The sequence below is a fragment of the Seriola aureovittata genome, chromosome 16 (assembly GCF_021018895.1).
Source record: "Seriola aureovittata isolate HTS-2021-v1 ecotype China chromosome 16, ASM2101889v1, whole genome shotgun sequence".
NCBI lineage: Eukaryota > Metazoa > Chordata > Actinopteri > Carangiformes > Carangidae > Seriola > Seriola aureovittata.
In genome coordinates, this window is record NC_079379.1 from 23,592,966 (window position 1) to 23,614,755 (window position 21,790).

The window sequence follows — 21,790 nt, forward strand, 5'->3', positions numbered from 1 at the left end:
AACAGCGTTTCCACAATTTCCTTTCCTGAAGTAAAAGTCTGACCCGACCCGACACGGCGTGCACACACACACACACACACACAGATGAACTGGTCCGTATACGGCGAGATTAAATGAGTGGCTACATGATAAACCGAGCGAGCGCGACGGAAAAATAGATGGATACAGGCGGAGAAAGGTTGTGGCTGAGAGATACACTTCACCCTCGTCAGCGTGGAGATGGTTTATAAATCCTCCGCCAGGTATAAAGACAGAGTCACAAAGCGCCCACTGCAAACAGGGCAGATACTTTTCATTAAGGGGGGGGGGCCTCTCTTCTTTCATCTCTCATTTAATCTTTCCACCCCCCCCCCACTCCCACCTCCCTCCACTTCCTCCTCCACAGAGACATCAATTACAGGGCTCCATCTCTCCGTAATCTGAAGCTGCGCTGTAAAAACCTATCGGAACTGCTTCGCCAGTTAATGCTATTGTTAGAGATGTCATGAGGAGGGGGGGGGGGGGGGGGGGGGGGGCGAGCATGAATAGAGGTTGATGAATAAAAACAGACCTTGTCCGATGAGGCTCAAATCACACTAATTAAGAAGACGGAAGGGTTTCTCTTCGGTACCTGCATTACGGCCCTGAGCTGTTTCTCTGATGGATAAAGGGAGGAAAATGACAGATACACTCAACTACAGTTACATATGAAAATTTAATCAAGAGCGCTGGAGGAGACACTTTTTCCCCTTCGTGTGGAAAGCTGTTTTAAGTGGTTATGTCAAGTCTTTTTTGTCCCCTGCAACAGAGGAATATTCATTTCAGGACTGACCTAAATGCATTAGTTGAAAGCTTTATATCTCTGTTTAGTGGTGATGTATTCATATTGGAAATTATTACCTTCTCCACTCTTAAATTCCTCCTTGCCAATTAGAAGCTACATATTAATGAAAGGTCTTCAAAAAATAAAAAGTGATACTTTTGTGAGAAGGTGTGAGTCGACAACATCTGATATTAAAGACGTAGAAGATGGAGGCCTCAAAAACAGCCTGAATCTCTCTGCTGGATGTTATTTGCAGTTATGGTAATGGCCCGCATAGATTTACACATCACGCGTGATTGCGTGACGCAACGGCAACAAACTGCCCGGCGGCTCTGACGCTGATTTCCCTACAATCAACTGGTAAAAATAAATGCTCAGAAAGGCTCCGAGCAGACTCAACTTAAAGTCATGAGCGAAGTCAAAAGAGGAAACAACTGTACTGCGGGAAGACTGATTGTGATGGTTGTTTATTGGCGGCTTTCTTCTTTATGTCGGGCGCAGAATATGTTATGTGCTCAGCCCCGGTGTTCGCCGCGGGTGGTCAGCCACAAGAGCACAACACGCAGTGAGCCGTCGGTAATTTTTGATCATTTCTTTTGACTTGCAGTATACAGAAAAACAAACTAGGGAAGGGGGAACGTGCAGAGAAACCCAAGCAACAAGATGCAGGGATACAGATGACAACACTCCCTCCCTCCCTCTCCTCAGAGCTCCACAGGCCTGAGCGCCGCTGCTGCAGCTCGTCCCATGAGTACTGCAGGCAGCTGCAGGGGCCTGACCTCCATTACTGAGACAGGGCCCTGACTGCACAGCCTCCTGCCATCCCAGTCCCAACAGGCACAGGGCTAGACAATATACTTCAGCACACCGCCCGGTTTATGCAAACACTGTGCTCCTACAAGACCAGGATCAAAGAGAGCGACGGCATTTCAGCTTTCCATGCATTTGACAGGGATTTCATTTTGGTGTTTAGAGCATTTATTTTGAAAGTAGCAATACCGCAAAGTTCCTGCAGTGAGAAGGTCACTTAAATTAAAAGTACTAATGCAGAAAAACAGCATTATTGTAGCCGGTATTATTGTATTACCACTGATGCACTTGAGATGATTAAGATGGAGCAAACTCACTTATTTTCTCAATAAATATAAAAGCCAAAGACATTCAGTTTACTGTGACATCCTGTAAAGATGCAATGAACCATCGAACATTTGGCATTTTTGCTTGAAAAATTACTTTTAACCATCAAACCAATTATCAAAATACGTTGATCGATGAATCAATGAATTGTCTAACGTTGGACAGTTTCATCTGTAACAGTGCATTATAGTCTTATTCTCAGATGTATGAAATCAAAATGCTTGACTAAAAGTGCCAGATGTTGCAACAATAACATCACATCTGGGCGATATCTTCATACAGTCCAGCCCGAATACTGCAGTATATGCAGTATATACATACTGTATATATTATATTGTTTCAGTTGTTTGTTTGTTTTTAATAATATGTATTTATATTATTGTATTTAGGTTCCAGGTTTACGTGACGCTGCCACACAAACCTGCAACGAGACATTATGAAAAATATCGTATATAGCAGAAAATATTGTGATATTCCATATTTGTTGAATATGAACCTGAAGTGCATGTAAACTGTTAAAAAATACATTTTTGATAAAGATATTTTATATTTAGTTACGAAGACACAGTAGCCTAAACACTGTGTGAGACGTTTGACGTCAGAGCTCTCCAGCTGACTCCAGTGACATTAGTTATCGCGAGCCAGTGTATCGAGCAGCGTCAGTACTAAAAGTCGGGTCTTGTGTTTAACATGAACGTGATGCTAAAAGTCTGTGTGTTATCAGGTCGGCACAGAGGTGGGCTCGTGTTTTCATCACCTTGTTTCATCCACGCCAAAAGAAACCAGGCTTCTCTGCAGGCAGAACAGGGAAGCACCTGCTGCTGTTGTTAGGTCAAATATACTGAGCACATGAAGGAATGAAAGGCTGCTCAGGAAACACAGCAGCCCAAAAGCAGCTATTACCATAATAGTACTTCAAGAAATCAGCATGCGCGCACTCACACTCGCACACACAAACAATATGCAAAACTCATATAACAGGGGCAGCGTAACCACAGCGATGAGAGCCCCCTTTTTGAAAGAGATCAGTGCTCCTCGGAGAGAGTCACACTGTCTTTGCTTCGACTTAATTACAGCTCACACCTCCCCTCTCACTCGGCAGAGGAGAGAAAAGAGGGCTTTGATTCAGATGCCCTGTGGAACACTTGATCCTTTCCTTCCAGTGGCATCGTTTACTCCCCTTTCTAAGCCGTTCTGTCTCCTGCTCTCACTTTTTATTTATTTATTTATTTTATCTTATTTTTTTCACCCCACATCCTCTCCTGACCGAGTGAGTGTCGGGGCTGAGGAATCATCAAGCACCTTTTTCTAGTAGCGGCACAAGGTTAAAGCATTCAGCCGCACATGTTAGAATCTGTGCGACGCGGCAGCACAAAGTAGTTTTCAGTAACAAGAGGCTTTACATCACATTATGAGCGGCGCCTCCTTTAGCACCATATACATTTAAATGAGTGCTGGTAATAAGAGGCTTAGCTATGAGAGCACTGTCCATTATTATGATAAAGAAATATTAACAAATGTCCAAAATGCAGACATAATTGCTGTTCAATCTTTTAGAAGACTTTTTTTTTTTTTTGTGAGCTGCTTAATTCCAGCACACAGGAAATAATGCCTGCAGTTATTTAGAGTAACCTAAATTTCTGGGAAGAAAAGAAGGAGGGGAGGAATGAAGGAAGAGTGAAGAAGAGGAACTTCATTCTCCTTTTTATTCAATAGGTGCCACATAAAATATGAAGTTTCAGAAATGAATAGACATTTACTACCAACATCTGTAACTGCTGAGCAAACAAATGCAGCTCAATAATCTGCTGAAGCATGTATTGTAAATGAGTCCACGAGCCCAAATGTCGCGATATACGATACGCTATAAGTGATAACTGCCACTAAACAGCAGTTCACAGTTTTATTTATTTATATATTTATATATGCAAAAAACAAACAAACATCATATTGCGATTATTGTGTTGCATCACATCTGGAGAATATGATTTGTAGGCCAGGGCGTCTCTGTAGCTCCACGACGCTCATGCTGCTAGCAATGCACAACAACGGTGTGACGCATGTTACATTTATCAAAAGAAACAGCAGCTCCTTTTGCATTTTTTGCAGCACCTGTAATTTGGATATCGCTCTTGGCCATATTTGGGTTAATAGTGCAGCCCTAATGTACAGTAAGCAAAACAGTGAAATGAGGGTCGGACTCTCAAAACTACAGAAGAAAAATATTGCATATTGTGGGAAATATCACAATATTCAACATTATCAAATAAAAGCCTTCTCTTCAGATTAAGATTTTACATCCAAAAATATACAGTAAACGCAGTACAACGGTAGCACAAGTCAGGGAACTGACTAAACTTTTTGTTCTCCTTTCAAAAGCTGCATTGTCTCTCTCTGGTGTCAGTCCAGTCGACAGCAGCCTCACGCAGCATCTCTGACTGACAGCTGGAGGAAAGGGTCACAGGTCAAGACTGTAAGATTGAACAGCACAGGGAAGGTCAGGCCAGACGGAACATGTACCAAGCGTTGTGCTGCTCCTCCGGCTGCAGCCCACAGAGACAGAAGGAGGTGTTCTGAAATCAAACAGTCCCCTGATACGTTTTCAGGATCCGTAAAAACCACAACTCCCCCCCCTCCGTCCCAGGTCTGATGACTCAGTGACCGTATGCAATGTCTACAAGTGGAAAAATATTAAAGCCGCTCTAACAGGATTGTAGCAACTGAAGTAATAACTGCTGGATACCAGAGTATTACAGCAGCACACAGCTGAGGACGCCGGGTTCAACCCTGTGCTGTTTCTGACACAGATAAGGTTTTACAGACGCCAATAAAACCACTTATCTAACTATTAGCCCATCGTAGCATCACTGCCTTGTAAACACATCTACACGCTAGCAGAAGCTAATGCTATTATTATAGCTTCGTTAAATGAGGCATTTTCTCATTAACGTTACCCTCTTCTTCACAGCTGCATCGTGTGTGAATTTAATCCCTTCACATAAGAACAAAGGCGCGTTACTGAATTCATCCAGTCCTCCGATGACGGTGAAACACTCGTGAACACATGCACCTCGAAGCCTTTGCATTTAGCTTCACTGTAAATACACGATCAAATCATTAGAAAGTCGACAACAAGAGAGTTACTAATTTGCATCCACTATATAAACACTGTTTTTCTCTTTCGTGTTTCGGTTCGAAAACAAGAAAGAAAAACAAACATCACACGAGGTTTGTCCTCACAAATACATGCAGTCACAATGAAATCTTCACAGCGCACAGGAAGTGAAATTGAAAAAAATTATTATTTCTATCACGTTTTCTTATTTGAAAAAAATAAAAAGATAAATAAAAATAAGAATAAGAATTTTTTTTTAAAAAGCAAGGTTCTCTGATCCCTCTGGTATCTGCTGGTAAAAAGCAACACAGCCCATTATGTTGGTTTACATGAGTGCTGTGTGCAGTTTAATGAGTTCATGATGCATTATTTCTGGGTATTAAAGGCCTCGAGATCCACAAAAAAATATTAAAAAATAAAAATGAAAACTTACCCGTGTTTAGTTTTGCTGTGTGCAAAAATAAGAAATTAACTTAAATGTTAATTAAGGGCAGATTTATCTGAATCTTACAAAATGACACATTTTAGCTTAATTACTCAATATTTTTCAACTCTTTTGTTCCCTTCCAGGCGGCATTATAAGCACTTTTTTTGGCGCTTCACAGATTACAGCCCTTCGCCAGGCAACAACCGCACAAATATATAACAAATGAGCCCGGTGCGGACGGCTCATGAGATATTGTACCGAAAACAACTGTGAGCGGGGAGGCGAGATGAGTGCGTCTGAGACTCTGTGGCGGGGCCTGTAATTACTGCAGCCTGGGCCCCGCTCCACTCGCACTCTTGTGCTCAGCGGGCCGGCCTTGACACCTTCACAAGGGCCCTTAGAAACCACAACGGCAATGACAAAGGCAGCCCCCCCCCCACACCCCACCCCCCCTCGCCTCGACACACTGCGCCGCCTGCCCCAACGGCGGACGATAACCTCCTTCACGGGGCGGTATAAGCTGATAATTAGCTGCTTAGCTGTGGTCATACAGAAGTAAAGATCTGATACGCAGTCCTGTCGAGTCACTGGAGAGGAGTTAAATGACTGTAGAGCAAGGGTAAAGAATTACAAGGGCTGGGAATTTGTGTTGCATATTAATAGCGGCCAGTATAGAGGCCAGCGCCCACAGCCCACATGGCCATCTGGGCTGAGTTACAGAACAACTGGGACTCTGTAGAGGTTAACTAGTGTGTGTGTGTGTGTGTGTGTGTGTGTGTGTGTGTGTGTGTGTGTGTGTGTGTACCCGCACATCCACACGGGGCATGCGTGCAGGCATGCGCACGCATTTACGTGTCTGTGTTCGGAGCATTAAGCAAGGAGTGAAAGTTTATGATGTGGTAATATCCATTATGACACTTAAGCCGCCGCTCAGATAATATTTTAAAGCTCCCTATCCATCACTCGGCCAGGACCACCCCCCCACCCCCCCACCCCCCTCCCCCTGACAGGCCAGATCCCATCCTCATTTAACATTCACACTCTCAAACAGCTGCCAATATCGTACAAGGAGCAGCATCCAGGTGAGGTCGCAGAGCAAACACATCGGTTTGTCCCTCATTTAGTAGAACTTGGCATCTGGCCTTTTAAACGCAGGATTCAGACGTACAGCTCCAAACAGGAGGAAACGAAGTGCAACCTCAAACCGATCAGGATGCATTAACCTTTGTTTCCAGGTTCAAGGTGTGAGCGTGCTTTTTGGTTCAGGCTTCCAAAGTCTAACTACTGTATTATCTTCCAGTTTTAACATTTATACCTAAATTTATGATTTAATTTTTTGTTTTTGATGATAATTGATAATGAAAAATGCAAAAAATAACTACATACACAGCCTCATCCGAGATGTATTCATGTGTCCTCTTCGAGATGAGGCGGTGGGCATCTTGCCAACACCTCGCCCTCTGCAGGACGTGAACCAAAAAGACACGGGGCACCGAATCATCCATTATGACTTTCTACTGCTCAGCCTGTGTGTGTCAGTGGGCAGAAGACAGACAGTGACCTCCCATTAAACATCCACACTTAACTTAACAAGGGCTCGAGATTGGCTCACGCTCCTCATGCAGTGTTGACATTATATCAAACTACCAGCTGTGTAAAACACATTAGCTTTATAGCAGCAGCTACGAGGAGGGTGTGAAGGTTTTCTGCAGTGTATGTCCTGCACTGATGATGCCAGGGTTGGATTAACTTGGACCCAGACTTCCTGTGACACTAAGGACACTGCTTTCTACTAAAGAAATTTGCATACTGCCAGAAATATCAAATCTAATCTAATAATAAGCCTCATGTTGTGATTGAATCTTACAAGGTGTTGGCATGAGTTCCAGTATGTCAGCATGACTGCTATGAAAACAGAAGCTCTCTGCATGGTCACATGCTGCTAAGGGTAAGTGAGAAAATGACCACTGAAAGTGAAAATACTTAAGATTCTTGCATTGACCTCTTTCGTCTGCAGCGGCTTATTTCGCACTAATATGTCAATAAGATTATAATAAAGTTCTTTCTGTATTCTGTCGCCTCCTGACGCCTGCTGTCCCAGTTTCATCTCGATATGCTTAAACGCCAGATCCACAGTATGACTGAAGAACAAAGCCTCTACTTCGTAACACAATAGTATTTTGGACACATATATAATAGATAATAAAGCTGTGTTCACGTCACAGTATGAACTTGAGCCATCGTCTCTTACGCCTCGTTTACACCGGTCAAACTAACATCAGGCCTTCATGGCAATACGGTAGCGGCTACAATCGCCATTCACTTCCGGGGTGAAATGACTCGGGTATTTATCGGCTCCAGCTCCGATCTGCAGTCACGTAAACACGAAAAAGCTACGTCAGCAACGCGACAGCTCCGACGCCTACAGGAGCACCAACCACAGATGCATTAACCAGTTTGCTTAGCGGCTGCAGCAGCTCGCTCTTTCTCCCCTGCGTCTGTGTGTGTGTGTGTGTGTGTGTGTGTTTATACCAATTGTCCAAACTATCTAAACACATGAAGTTGTAGCAACAGGAAGTCAACCCGATCAGCACCAGAGCAGCCCCCGGGGAGGAGCCATGAGCAGATGGCTTCACTCAGACGGACGCTGGTGCATGGAGACGGTTAGAAAAGGACCCTCGAAACCCTGCAGAGCGCTCATGGGTGATAATGACCATCGGCTCTCTCTGTAGCAGAGTGTGTCCCCGAGTGTGTATCGTGGCAAACTGCAGGAGAGGAGAGACAGGAGTGCTGAACCATTGAGGAAACGAGCCGGGGCGAAAGGGAATTCGGGAGCTGTCAATGTGGCCTCGATCCCGGCTCCTAAAAAAAATGAACCCCGTGGCCTCCCACCACTCCTACCACCCCTGGGTGCTTTTAATCACCACTCGGAGGCACATTACTGATCCTTACATTTTCCTTCTAGAGCAGTTTATTCCCTCGTTTCCCTCTTTTTCTTCCACAGCTTTCATCTCCCTTATCAGCCTCACTCTCTCTCTCTCTCTCTCTCATCTCTGAGTGCTAACAGAAAAACCAGTGAAGCCAGTCAATGTGTGCGTGCGTGTGTGTGTGTGTGTGTGTGTGTGTGTGTGTGTGTGTGTGTGTGCCTCTCCACCCCCATGAAGAGGGGACTATTTGTATTTGTAAGTGAACACGAGACAGGGCAGGGAAGAAACAAGCACGCTTGGAAGAGAGTAGCTTTTGATAATCTTGGAGAGTAATGAAAAAGAGCATTAGCACAAAGTCTCCCAGGGGCTAATCAGCCCAAACCTCCTCAGCACTGGTTCCACTGAAGCCATTGACCGCTTTTCTTGGCTTCATTCAAAGGCAAATGGATTGGAAAGAAGAAAAAAAAGAGTGGTTTTGTAAAGGCTGGAGTCTTTACAAATAAGCATGAAAAGAGAACAAGGAAGTGTTTACTTTATCAGGCTTTCTTCACACCTCTCACATCTGACTCCGCGGAAGTGAAAATACTTTGTACTTTTATTTTGCCGGTGAAAGACGCAGCGGCATAATTTTTTTTTACAGAGCGAGATAAACATGAGCCTCTGGGCTTTTCTCTACATACTGGGGATAAATATTCTTTCTCATATCATGACAATCTGTCTTTGGTAAATTGTTTTCAGAAACAATCATTAGGTGTTCTTCTCCCTCGGCTTTTATTAAATGACATGAAATGGTAAATTTAGTATGAGTATGAGGGGGAATTTGAGCAGCCGGACCTGCTGCAAATATAAATGCAACATAAATGCCTGCAAAACATCCAGTGCTATTCCCCACAGTGTTTCCCTGTAGGTGCAGGGTGAAAGGACGCATTACTCGGGAATCATTAACTCAACTTTGTTTTTCTTCTCATCAAATCGGAAATTGTTTCAATATGTGCATCTGTTCATTTGATCCCATTAAAGTGTGTATTCATTATGATTTTTAATGAAAACCCAAATCCTGTTAATTTCATCCCATCGGTCATTTTTTGCGAGAGCAGACGTCCCTCGCTTTTCAAATGTCGCGTATCTCATTTCATGAGATATGATGAGATTTTACAGGCCGCAGCTCCTCAATGACAAAACGAAGTGGTTGTTTTGACTCTGACTGTGTGTCTGTGTGTGTGTGTGTGTGTGTGTACTATTTACTTTCCTACAACAGTCATGTAATTGATATAGAGCCTATCACCCCCTGTGGATAAGAGCTAAACCGATAATGCCAGCCGTTTTATTGCAGATATATGATTATTGGCGTATATGTCAGCCAATAATGTTACAGAGACGTCATTACAAAGTGATCTTTATAAAAAAAATTGTTGGTATTTTGTGTTGTTTTATTACATTTGTACAATGTCAAACACTGATATTGGTATTCACCTCAAATATCAAATGTTTTATTGTCTCATTGTTAAATAAACTACCACTGTGTATTTTAAGAGGTTCAGCCAATCGATTCAGTATGAACGTGCTTCCATAAAGTTGGGGAGCTCATAAGAAACGGATTAAAACAGTCAATATTGGTGCAGCGGAGGATGAGACATCCTGATTTCTAAAGGTGCAATATATATGAGTTTTCTCTTCCCCTTGACAAGAGCTTCGGATATCCTCTCGTTTACAAGACGTGAGGTTATGATCCGCCCTCTGAGCAGCGCCACGTCTTCGGGGGCAGGTCGGAGAGTGACGAGGCTAGCTGGTTAGCATGACAGACTTCAGTGGAAGAAAAGACGTGATAGAGACGAGAGTTAACGTTGATGTTGCTCTCCACCTCTGGAGACGGCTGGTAAAGGAATGAAGTTTGATGCTGGACTCGAAATGTCTCTTCCTGACTGGTAGGTGAACAGCTGTTAATGCTAACGTTAGCTATGTAGCAATAGCAAAACTTACATATAGCTCTAAAAAATCACTGAATACTACAATTCCCATGATGCAGCTCAAAACTTTGTCCCTGCCTGTCAAGCTCTCAGTTTATATCACAGGCCTTATTTTGTGATGAACGTTCAGGTCTCAAGCTCAAGTCTATAAATCCACAACGACTGTGACATCATGGGATGTAGCCAAGCTCCCGCACAGCCAGAGACGACATCATACAGCTGTTTTCACGACTGAGCCGCACTTCACATGACAAGTAAACTGATCTTCATGCATAAAAATTACTAGAATGCCCCTTTAATGCCTGTAATTGTAGATATTTAGTGATTTGTTACAAATGAGTAGAGTCTTAATAGGCTGCTGTACTGATATTACCGCTGTTTGAAGGTCCCTTTCAATTAGCAACAATTGTGCATCCTGCCAGATGTTGTTTGAGCGATTGTGCATTCTTACACATACACACATTGTTTTCTTTTGTTGTTTCTGTGCTATTCTATTGCCATTTAGCTATGAAACCATTTCCCCAGAGGATCATTGAGTCTTCCAGCCCAAACCCCTTTTGCTTTGTCAGGCAGAAAACCCAGCATCATGTGATGATCTGAGAGCACAGCGGGCGCCGCCTCTGAAGCAGCGGCGCCGTACTGCAGCTCAGTGCTTGGCAGAATAAAAAGAATGCAGCACACACAGGTACTTTGAGGAAAGAAAAAAAGAGAGAGAGAGAGAGAGAGAGGACAAGATGAGATTAAATAAAACATTCATGATCGCCTCTGGGAAATTTAACTGTTGCAGCAACAAAATACCCAAGGAATGAAACAAAAACAAAAAAAAAAAAGTAGAATGAAAGAGGGCAGATATATACAGCAAGGACGAGGAAAAGGGAATATGTGATCACAATGTGGCCAACAATTTTATGTGTAATGTTTTATGTACAAATGCAGATATTTTACAGATCCCATTCATTTATTGATAGTTTTCTCCAAGGTTTCCTGGAAAGAAGTGTGTAATGCAGAAAGATGGTATACATGATGAAGTACCAATCCATGTGTTTATTTATAAGGAAACACATAAGTGGTTTTAATTTACAGAGATTCAAAGATCTGCTAAAACCTTAACGACTGGACACATCCGTTAAACTGCATACCTGCCTGTATTTAGGCAACAGCTAATTATTATTATATAAACACCCAATAATGTTTATAGCAAGAAACTTTTTAAAAAAATGTGGTAAAATGCTGATCACACTTTCAGAGAACCCAAGATATAACTCAAGAAATCTCATTTTGTCTGACACAAATCCAAAGATATTGAATTCGAAATTATATAAAACTGAAGAAAAGCAGCAAAATATTGGAGAAGCTGGAAGCAGCTAGCTTTTCAAAATAAAGTGATTATCAAAATAATTCATCAGTTACTAATTGCAGACTATATATTACACTGTCTTCAGTCTCCCTACAATAATAACTAATTGCAAAATCGTTTCTTAGGAAATTAAAGCATATCAGCTTTTTTTTTTAGGAAATTACAAAACTAGGGACCTTCAAAATAAAATGCTACCAACATTTGTTTTATCCAATGGGAAGAGTGAGATAAATCTAAATGAAGAGCACAGATGTGAACTAAAGTATCCAGAATTATTACATACAAAATTACATCTGTAACTCTTTTCACAGCCTCGTACTCATCATCATTTCTGGGTCTTAACAGAAAAGACAGTAGGTGGTGTTGCAGCGCACAGACGAAACCAAACACAAAGAAGAAGAAACAAAAGCTGGCACCAAGACCACAGCAAAATTCAGACAGGAGCAGTCAGAACGACATTCACTCTGTCAAACACAGGTGAACTTTCACATCATTCACCTGAGACGGTGTTTACAGTCCGTTCATGAGACCCCAGACTCCAGAGAGAGGACGCTCTTGTTCAGGGAATTCACAATAAGCAATATGTCGATATAGAGGTGCTTCCACAAAGGGCACGAGGGGTCACTGGATGTTTTGATGAACATGAAAATGATGCGAATCACGTGCTATGACCTTCACTAGTCCGTCACTTCAGCTGAATTGAACCCCTTCCTGAGACTCTAGAGATTTCCCGCCACCATCATCAAAACACCAAATGAGTGAATATCTTCTGGAAGCATGGAGCGCAGAGACTCGTAGCACTGAGGTTATTCTGGCGGCACATGATGGCCCAACACCTTCCTGAGACATTTTATGTTGGTTTTATGTCTGCATGACGACATGTGATGCAAAACACCTTGAAGGAGGAAGGAGACAAATAGCTGACTGGATTTATCATCTGTACCGATGAAAAACACCACCTCAGGCTATCACACAAACACAGGAAGAGCGGAGTGTGAATGTCTGACAGACTGGGTACGTGCACAAGAGAGCACGTACGACAGGAGGACTCAAGAGAGCTTAAGAGGCGAGAATGTCTAAAGTGAGAAACAAGACACCGGAGAAGAGGTGAGGCGAAGAAGAGAGGAAGAAAGAAACATAGTTGAGCTGCGTTCAAGTCATGTGGGAATGTCTTTGGGAGAGGCGTGATTGTTAAAAACAACAACAACAACAGAAGTGTTTAAGCGTGTTTGTGGCGCTCTGCAGCTCTGACTCAAGTGTTCTGGAGAGTTTGGGCGCTCAGGTTTTTAACGTTTGCTCCGCATGAACTCCAGCATACATATTGTGCCATGATGCTTCTGTGAATGGAAACAGTACTGCTGATTTTTCATTAATAGTTTACATGCAAAGATTCATGGTGGTTCATTTTGTGTGTGTCTACAGCCATTTGACTCCAACGTAACACTGTAAACTGACACAGGAAGTGAAGTGATGGTGCAATGCTAATGTTAGCATTAGCAAACCTAGCAGATTAGCAATGTGGCCAAGCCAATGGCTGAATTTGCTTCCACAATAAAGACGGCACTGTAGGAGCACCACAAAGGTCACGCCATTTTGCAAAATGTGCCACGGCAAAATCAAACACGACTCTAACAGCACACTTAGCAAGACGCCATTCTGACGAACATCAGACAGCTAAAGTTAAAGCAGCAGATCCCTCTCAGCTCACTCACCACAGTTACCACCAACCTCAACCCGTGCGCCAAAGTTACTCAAGTCAATACTTTATTTAATCTATTTAAACCTTTACATTCATACATAAAATCTTTCTTTTTTTTAATGCATGCTCTTTTTCAAGCTAACACATCTGTCTGAGTCACCTGTGCTAGCTAGTGTCTACTGATAGTCTGCATGTGAGGCCTTTACAAACACGTTGTCAGGTATATGACACTGAGAATGCTAATATAGTTCTGGGGAATTGCTGGGGCCATTAGTTGATTAATTAATCAATCAACAGAGAGGGAAATTGAAAGTTAGTTGATCAATTGACAGAGAATGAGGTGTATGTATTTTAAATTTTCTAGTTTCGCTGTAGAAATTTTCTGCCTTTAATAAACTGAATGTCTCTGCATGTTGGACCGTTATTCAAACTATAAGTAATTTAAATGTCACCCTCATATTGGCAAAATGTGATTTCTCACTTTTTACCGACAAAACAATTACCTCGTTCAAGAAAATAATTAGCGTGTTAATCAGTGATGACAATAATCATTATTCGCAGCCCCGAGCTGAATTAAAGTTGAATGAGTCTGTTTCACTCGGGAGCAATGAACAGGGTGCTTTAACAGCAGCACAGCAATCAGTCCTCAGGTTAGCAAGTGTAGCAGAGTGATATAAAATACTGGATGGACAGATTTTTGACAGGGAGAGAGAGAGAAAAAAAGAAAAAGGAGACACTCATTGAGCAAAGACAGAAGACGGTAATCAGCCAAAAATGATCTTGTATCAGAAGTCGCTGAAATATGAAGAAAAACCATCCTGCTGACAGATTTACTGTCAGTGTAACAGAAGAGTGAATCTTGTCAAAAAACCCAGCGTACCAGCAGACAGTATGAAACAATCACACCGAGATGTTACACACTGATTACACGTTCGCCAATTAGCCACTCAAGTTTCTTCAGAGAAAACTAATGTCTTCCAGAAATGAGAAGACTGACACCCTCTGTTATCTAAAGACAATGTGTCACACAGTTTTTTGGTCTCGCACTATAAAGATTTTGGAGATCTTGCAGAGACGCTATTTTGCAAAACTACATAAGGATTCCTTTCTGATTATTTCCCATCAGCTCCAACCCACAACGAGTGACGTGATGTGTTTATGTTTCATGATGGCGAACAGGCCGAGCTTTAACATTGTTCATTCGCAAATCTCATCTTCATACTAATTTACAATATTACAGGTTTAATGATTTATGATGACAGGGATTTTGGAATCTGAAATAGAAAGTTTTGGGTTAAAAATTAAAAATTGTTCAAGCAAAAACGCAAAAAATATGTGAAGATACTGTTATTTTCTCTTTTCTATATCACTGCAAAAATCAATTTCGATATAGGACTGTTGTTTGGAGAAAAAAAATGATCCATTTGAAGACACCACTCTTTGTGCTAAACCATCCATGAAAAATCTGGAAATGATCCACGGATACTTGTTATTTGCAGACCAGGTTTTTCTGCATCGGACTGAAAGTGTACGAGCAAAGCAGGACGTTCATGAGTCAGAAGAAAAAAATAACTTCACATCCCGCAGTCATCCCTGAGCTGGCAGCTGGTTTTAATTAGAAATTAATTTGAAATATATTGTTCCCTCCACTTGACTGCTCTTGTTGGTGACACCAACCAGAAAGTAGATCATTACTTTAAAGTAATTTGCACCGACTGAAAGCCGAAGTAAAAGTGTTTACAATGTAAGAAGCTGCTGTTTACAGAGTCCTCTAAACGCAGCGTCAGTGTCTCTTTTAATCTCGCTCTGTATTTTCCCCCCCGAGTGCACACTGCCCCTAGTGGCGGAGAGGTGCCTTGCCAACCGCTTATCATCACCGCAGCATTCTTCTCAGTCACAAGCGGTAATTAGTCATACGTGAAGTGGCGGAGGGTGGGGGGGTGGTGTTGCATAACGGCAGCCGCATGAGGATGCAGGTGTTTGCTTCATAAGAGTTATTTGCATTTGCATTGCGGCCATTTAAACTGCAGCAAAACACTGCATCTCATCATGTGTGAAGGGATGTGAGGATGTAGGAGAGGAGGGAGCGGCCTCCGATGATCCAGACCCCCTCTGCGCCTCCAAAATGTCTCTAATTATCTCCATTTACCCCCCACCAACCTCTGCAAACCTAGCACAGCCTTCCTCTCCTCAAACCCCCCACGGTGCAGAAATTATCCCAACGCCACCCTCTCCCATCTCCCATCTAAACCGCCGCGTCTAGACGACACCCGTCCCCCCCCCCCCCCCCCGCTTCCTCTCCCGGGTTTCGTCACCCCGCAGCGCATCAGAACGGAAACCAGAGTTGGAAAAAACACAGGAAAAGAAAGGGGCGAGGATGAGCGCCCGAGATGTCGGAAAGAGTGATGAAACCCGAGATGTTTTTCATGCAACGACATGTCACATCTTTGTGTACAAAAGGTAATTTACTCTGAATGGAGCAGCAGGTGTATGCAGTTTCAGCAGGTAGGGCCGTGGGGGGAGGCGATGGGCCTTTTGATGTACTCTACTCTGACGTTTAAGGAGAGCAATTTTTTAAAAAAGCTCACATTTATTCAAACACAGGGACAGATGGAATCGCACACACACACACACGCACACACAGCGTGGAGACACACACTGGAGAATGTGAGAACACACACTGTTTAGCGGCACATGTTTGCTCATCCTCACCTAGACAAGAGTGTGCACACACCTAAACCTTCATCAGAGAGATGTGAAAATACTCAGCACAAATACGCACACGCTATCACACAAATACAAAGGCACAACACTGTGCTTTGCTCCTGCACAGGTTTCTCTTTGCAATGGGGAAAAATGATACAACAATGTCAAATTTGAAGCGGCAGGGGGACGTTGGAAACACGTTGCTATTGATCTGATGATGCTTTGAGGTCTCCTGAATGAAGCAAACAATCCATATGTGTAGTTACCGCGTCATTTCATTTCAGGACTAATAATAACAGCAGCACGGAGGCGGAAAAAGTGAAAGAGCGGCTTCTGTCCAAACATTTCTGGAGTCAAATCAAGGTGAGCTTCGTTCTGTGAAAACTCAGTGTCCTTCCCGGGAAAAACGTCCCCGTTGCACAGGAAGTGATGCAGTCTAGTCTCTTGCAGAGATTCAAAGACAAATCAGGTGCATTATAATTCACAGTTTTGGCCTAATGCATGTCTCAAGTCGAAGACAGGTCATCATACTTATTACACTTTCTTTGCTGACCACAGGATCGGACAGATGAATAATAATTTGAGTAATCGTTTGTTTCTGCTGGCGTGCAATCCCAAACACGCCTTCCCCCTCTCACCTGAGCGACATGATTCGTCGCCATTGTATCGACTCCATTGTCAGGATTTTTTTTTTCTTCCCCTCTCTCAACAATCTTCAGGCTCGGTGAGGACATCAAATCAATCCAAAAACAAATCAAGTCACGACTCGCTGGTGTTACTCAAAGTTGCACCACATCAAAATCACAATCTACTGAGGTAAAAACTAAAGGTGGGAACACCAGGAGTATTGGTAATAATCCCTCCGTGTGACACCAGAGATGCATTAACTGAGGCAGTTTTGAAATCGATTTCACAGTTTGCCTTTGTTTTCTCTTCCAAATAATTCGGCTGTCCTGCAGGTTTATTGAAAGTTCTGATTTTCTGACTGCTCATATTTCTTGCCCTTTCAAACCTCTTTCTTTCAGCAATGATGCGAGATCTAATTCAAACGAGCAAAATAAAAGCCAATTAGAGTAATAAACCGCAAGTATCATCTTAAGTTCCACCTGCAGAAACTCCAATTCATTACTGAACTGGTGATCTCCGAGAAATAAAGTCAGAAACAACATGAAAAACACATTCAGAGGTTGTATTGTGCACGTTGAAAAGTGGCAACCACACAGTGTTTGTGTGCCAGGGGGAAAGGAAGCTCTTCAGAAATTAGCCTGTGACTGAAAATCACCGGTCCAATTATGAAAGCCCTGCATGCTTTGTGTGCACAAACAGGAATAAAGAGCCGTTTAACTCGGGCGTTTGTCACAGCCAGACAGGTTGACATTAGCAGACGAAGACGGAGAGTCCCAGGCAGCTGAAGACAAGAGTCTCCACTGCACTTTGTTGTTGCATCTACTTCCAGCACAGCCATCTGTGCCCGTCTGAAAATCCACACTCCCCCCCTTCCCTGCAGTTTACTGCGGCTGCTCTCTCACAACTTTGGCCTTCCCCTTTTCTTTTTTTCTTTTTGTTAAACTCCGAGTGCCGGGGCGGACAAACGTGACACTTCGTTTGCCCAAGCAATCGAGACAGCCGCTGTCTGTGGAACAGATTGGCAAATCTTCAGATCGAGTTGAGGGAAAGTAAACTCCAATCCTCCGACTATCTCACAGCTGAAGCCATTAGCTGCCATCCCAAAAAAAAAAAAAAAAATCAGCAGCAGTTTCTATCAAATCCCTGCGGTTCATAAAATATTCACCTGTTACTGTCGGCGAGGTGGCTGGGCACCGCCAGGTTATTTAAGGGCAGGGACAGAGACGCCCCCCCCCACCCCACCCCCCCACCCCCCCGAGGCCCTGCAGGTGCACAAAGTCACACAGCCTCAATTAATCTCTGTCAGCACTTGGACAATGTGACCTATACCTGTCCCTCCTCATGATGGGGTTTAATGGGAGTAGGTGGCTTTGACTTGGCCGCCATCATCCACTCAATTTATGGATATCCTATAGGAGCTGCTGCACTGAGCCCGAGGGTGGGGTGAGGTATTGATTTAGCATCCTGGAGTACAGGCATTAAATCAGCCATTCACGGAGTTCCTTTAAAAGTCTATTACTCTCCTGCTTTTGTGCATCACCCCCCCCACCCCCCCCCAAGGATGAGTGGGTGAGCTGAAATAATGTTTGAAATAATTTAATAACTCCCCCCTCCACACACACACACACACACATTTCACTTCACTTCATCTCTTCGCGCCTCAAAGCCGCCACATCCACCCTCTGAGCGGCGTTACCTTGAGCCGCCGCGCCGCTCTAGCTGCCCGCCGTTATTAAGCGAAGCCCGCTAAGCAGCCAGAAGAACACAAATAAACAGGATCAAGGAATGAGGTCAATGAATTAAGTGAAGCCCCTGTCATGCCCGCATTGTCTAATGCTGTCTGAAGACATTCAGCTCAGGCCATGCCTGAGCAGCAACAAGCCGCCCCGCCCCCTCACACATTAACACACACACAATGTTGTTTTGCATGTTTTTCTGCATGTGTGTGTGTGTGTGTGTGTGTGGATGGCATACTGTATCTGTTATCTAATCCAGACAACACAAGGACCCCTGGGACCTCTCTCTCTGGAAACTCTGTGAAGGAGAAACAGAGGACATTTCACTGTGTAATGATGTATCCCGGTGCTGGTCACACGACCATGTCCCCCGTCTTCAAGTAGAGAGACAACACACACACACACACAAGTAGAATTAAATCATGTTTGTCACTTGAAGAAAGCGTCGGACGCCACCACATACCCACTAATGGCCTGCCTGTGGAAAAAGGCCACGAGGCAGGCAGCGTAACGACGGAGCGAAAGAAAGAAATAAATAAATGAAAAAATGGGAAGCAACACGCACTGCATCATTATCTCTGGGTCTCACTTCTCTCTTCCTGCTGCCTTGCTCGAGGTTGTGCCCACTGTCCGAGGTTGCACAGTTGGTGCTGTGCCACCCCGCAGAGGGCGAGCCTCATGACCGGGCCGCGCCGGGATAACACTTCACCTCGTGTTAGCGTCACGGCCGGAATCGAGCAAGAGGATGAGAGTCTCAGCGCAAGGCCACCGTCGACGCATCGGCCCAGAATAATGTTCCAGCGTGCCGGTCTTTTTCATGCTTATGCATGTGCTTGTTTGCGAGTGCTTTGGTGTGTATTAAGAAGAAAAAAAAAAGAGGGAGAGAGAAGGAGGGGAGGGTAAGCTGGAGACGCTGGGACGTGCGGGTTTTATAAAACAGACAGTGGATTCTCCATGTGTGTGTTTTCTAATCCACTTATGTTTGCACCCTTAGGCTATCACAGACTGAAGTTCCAGAAGGGAGCATTACATTAGGCTAACCTGCCTGCTAATTCGTTATTCAAGCAGAGAGGCCAGACACAACAAAATGAATCACTCACTCTCAGAGATGAAACACATAAATACATCTGGACCAAATGGGGTGCTCTAAATGAGATTACTCTCTTTGGTCACAATCTTGAAATCCATAGGTTCCAGGAAACGGCAGGAACGAGGAGAAATTCATTTAGCTGCAGTCTGCCCAGCAGTCGCTTCACCTCCGGGGGGGGGGGGGGGGGGGGACACACACACACACACCGTCATAGCTGTAGGGTGAATTAACTACCTGTTAACTGCTCCAACTGGCCACAAGCCCTCGTGGAGTAAGGAGATCCAAGGAGCCGTGCACTGTGCAAGTCCTCCCCTCCCACCACCACCACCACCACAAACATGATTCATGCTCGCGACTAAGTCTGAGGCGTGATTTATGGCGATCCGTGACGCCGGCGACACCGGCCCGTGCAGCCCATTTGAAGACGGACAGCGTCTTTTCTGTCCCGATTAAGGAGCGAATAATTCATCGCCGACTCAGCGAACACGGGTGTCACCTCTGAGAGCGGCCGGCGGCGTCTCCGTAGCCTGCAGTCATGCTGCCGGACACGTCTTTGTTTGTGCTTGAGTTTAATGGAGACTGACAACACTTTGCACTTACAGAAACACACGCCTTCAAAGACAAGCTGGAGGATGAAGAGTGCTTAGTCAGGGCTTAGTGCCTGAATATGCTGGATAAGGAACGAGATCTGTTTGGGTGCGCAGGTCAAAGGTCATGTAACAGTGGACTGTAGTCTCCTGAATTATGCAGCTACATCCCATATCAGTATGGAAATTGCAGCTTTCAAAGGCAATCAGACGCCTGAAAATCCGTCAGGTTGGTCTGGAGGTCAGAAGGTCGTCGAAGTTGGTGTCGGGGAAGTAATCCCGCTCACTCCCCCCCCCCCGGGTGAACACTATCAGATGTACCTGTCATCGCTGAACGGGAGTGAAACTGGGGACACATGAAGCTAAGAAGAGCTCAGTCTGGCGATAGGGATATAAAGCTTTCTCCAACCCTCAGGCGAGATTCTCTAGTAGGGCTAAAGTGGATTTCTGAGGAGAATTAGGGCCTCTTAATCTCTTTTGTCACTGTTCCGCAGAACTCAACCAGGAGACAATGACTATTTCAGGAAGAAAAGGGTCTGATTTTCCACATTAAATTCAATAATGGAACTCCACGGTTTAATTATTTTGTACCCTAAATAACAGAAAAATGAGCCAGTGTCAAAGCTGGCAGAAACAAGGAAAGTAAAGTTCCTGCAGCGAACGCTTATGCAAGGGTACGTTAGAATACAAGCAGGTAGATCTGTCACTGATTTTGTGGATTCTTCCTGCATCCCGGCACACGCTCACTGTTACAGCGCCACAAATGGCAACTGTATGAGAATACTCTTCTTTCATAAGTGTTCCCACAATCTCCTAGTACAGTCTTTTTGCAGATGCAGCCTCTCAGCAGTGATTAGCATGTAGCACTAGGCGGGCGTCTTGGAGACAGACCAAGCTGCAGCCCATAGGGAATGAATGGATGAGATCTACGGTAATCCTGGATCATCCAGGCCCTGATTGAGGTAAGAGCCAGCCGTGTCTCTGTGCATTGCCCATCCTGTTTAGCTACCCAGACACATTAATGCCAGTCATGCATGGGAAACAATCAGGGCCCGTGGACATAATCCTAACCCGAAGCTGTGTAAATAACTCGGCATGGCTCAGAGGGGGGTTATGACGGCAAAGTCACACACTGAATGTGAGGGATACAGTTTTGGCATTCATGAATCCTTGCATTTGGCTAACGGAGCTTTGCAGCGAAAAGCTATTGGAAATCACTCAATATGCATCAGCAAGAAAGCTTCTTTTGAAATGATCCAATTATAATGCAAACAGCTGTGTGTATACTGCATTTATGTGTGTGTGTGTGTGTGTGTGTGTGTGTGTGTGTGTGTGTATGTGCTCACCGCTTGAGTGTGTGCATGTGCAAACGTGTCTGTACTTTTTCCCACTCTGTCAGCACTCTGGTTTGACAGAGAGCTGTAAGTGAAAGGACAGGGCAATATTACTGGCTGTTTGTTTGGCGCGTTTCCCCCTGTCGCTCTGTCACTCTGGCTCACCATCAGAGCCGCTGACTGAGATGCTCTGACGGCTCCTCTGTCACATCGGCAGCGCGGTGGGAAGGCTGACTGATGGCCAGGACAGGCAAGAGGTGCGGGCTGGCGGGTTGGTAG

The 21,790-nt window shown here is 44.2% G+C and overlaps 1 protein-coding gene across 8 annotated transcripts in view; it reads right to left on the reverse strand.

The window, feature by feature from the left end:
* Nucleotides 1-21,790, reverse strand: part of ptprua (protein tyrosine phosphatase receptor type Ua) — a 196,872-nt gene that overhangs the window by 150,086 nt on the left and 24,996 nt on the right. For 6 of the 8 annotated variants that reach the window (XM_056398884.1, XM_056398883.1, XM_056398882.1 and 3 more), the window contains exon 2: nucleotides 18,739-18,798. The exons of the other annotated variants lie outside the window; for them this stretch is intronic. In XM_056398884.1, the coding sequence (XP_056254859.1) occupies nucleotides 18,739-18,798 (60 nt within the window). The remainder of the gene's footprint in view (nucleotides 1-18,738; nucleotides 18,799-21,790) is intronic. 8 annotated transcript variants of the gene reach the window in all.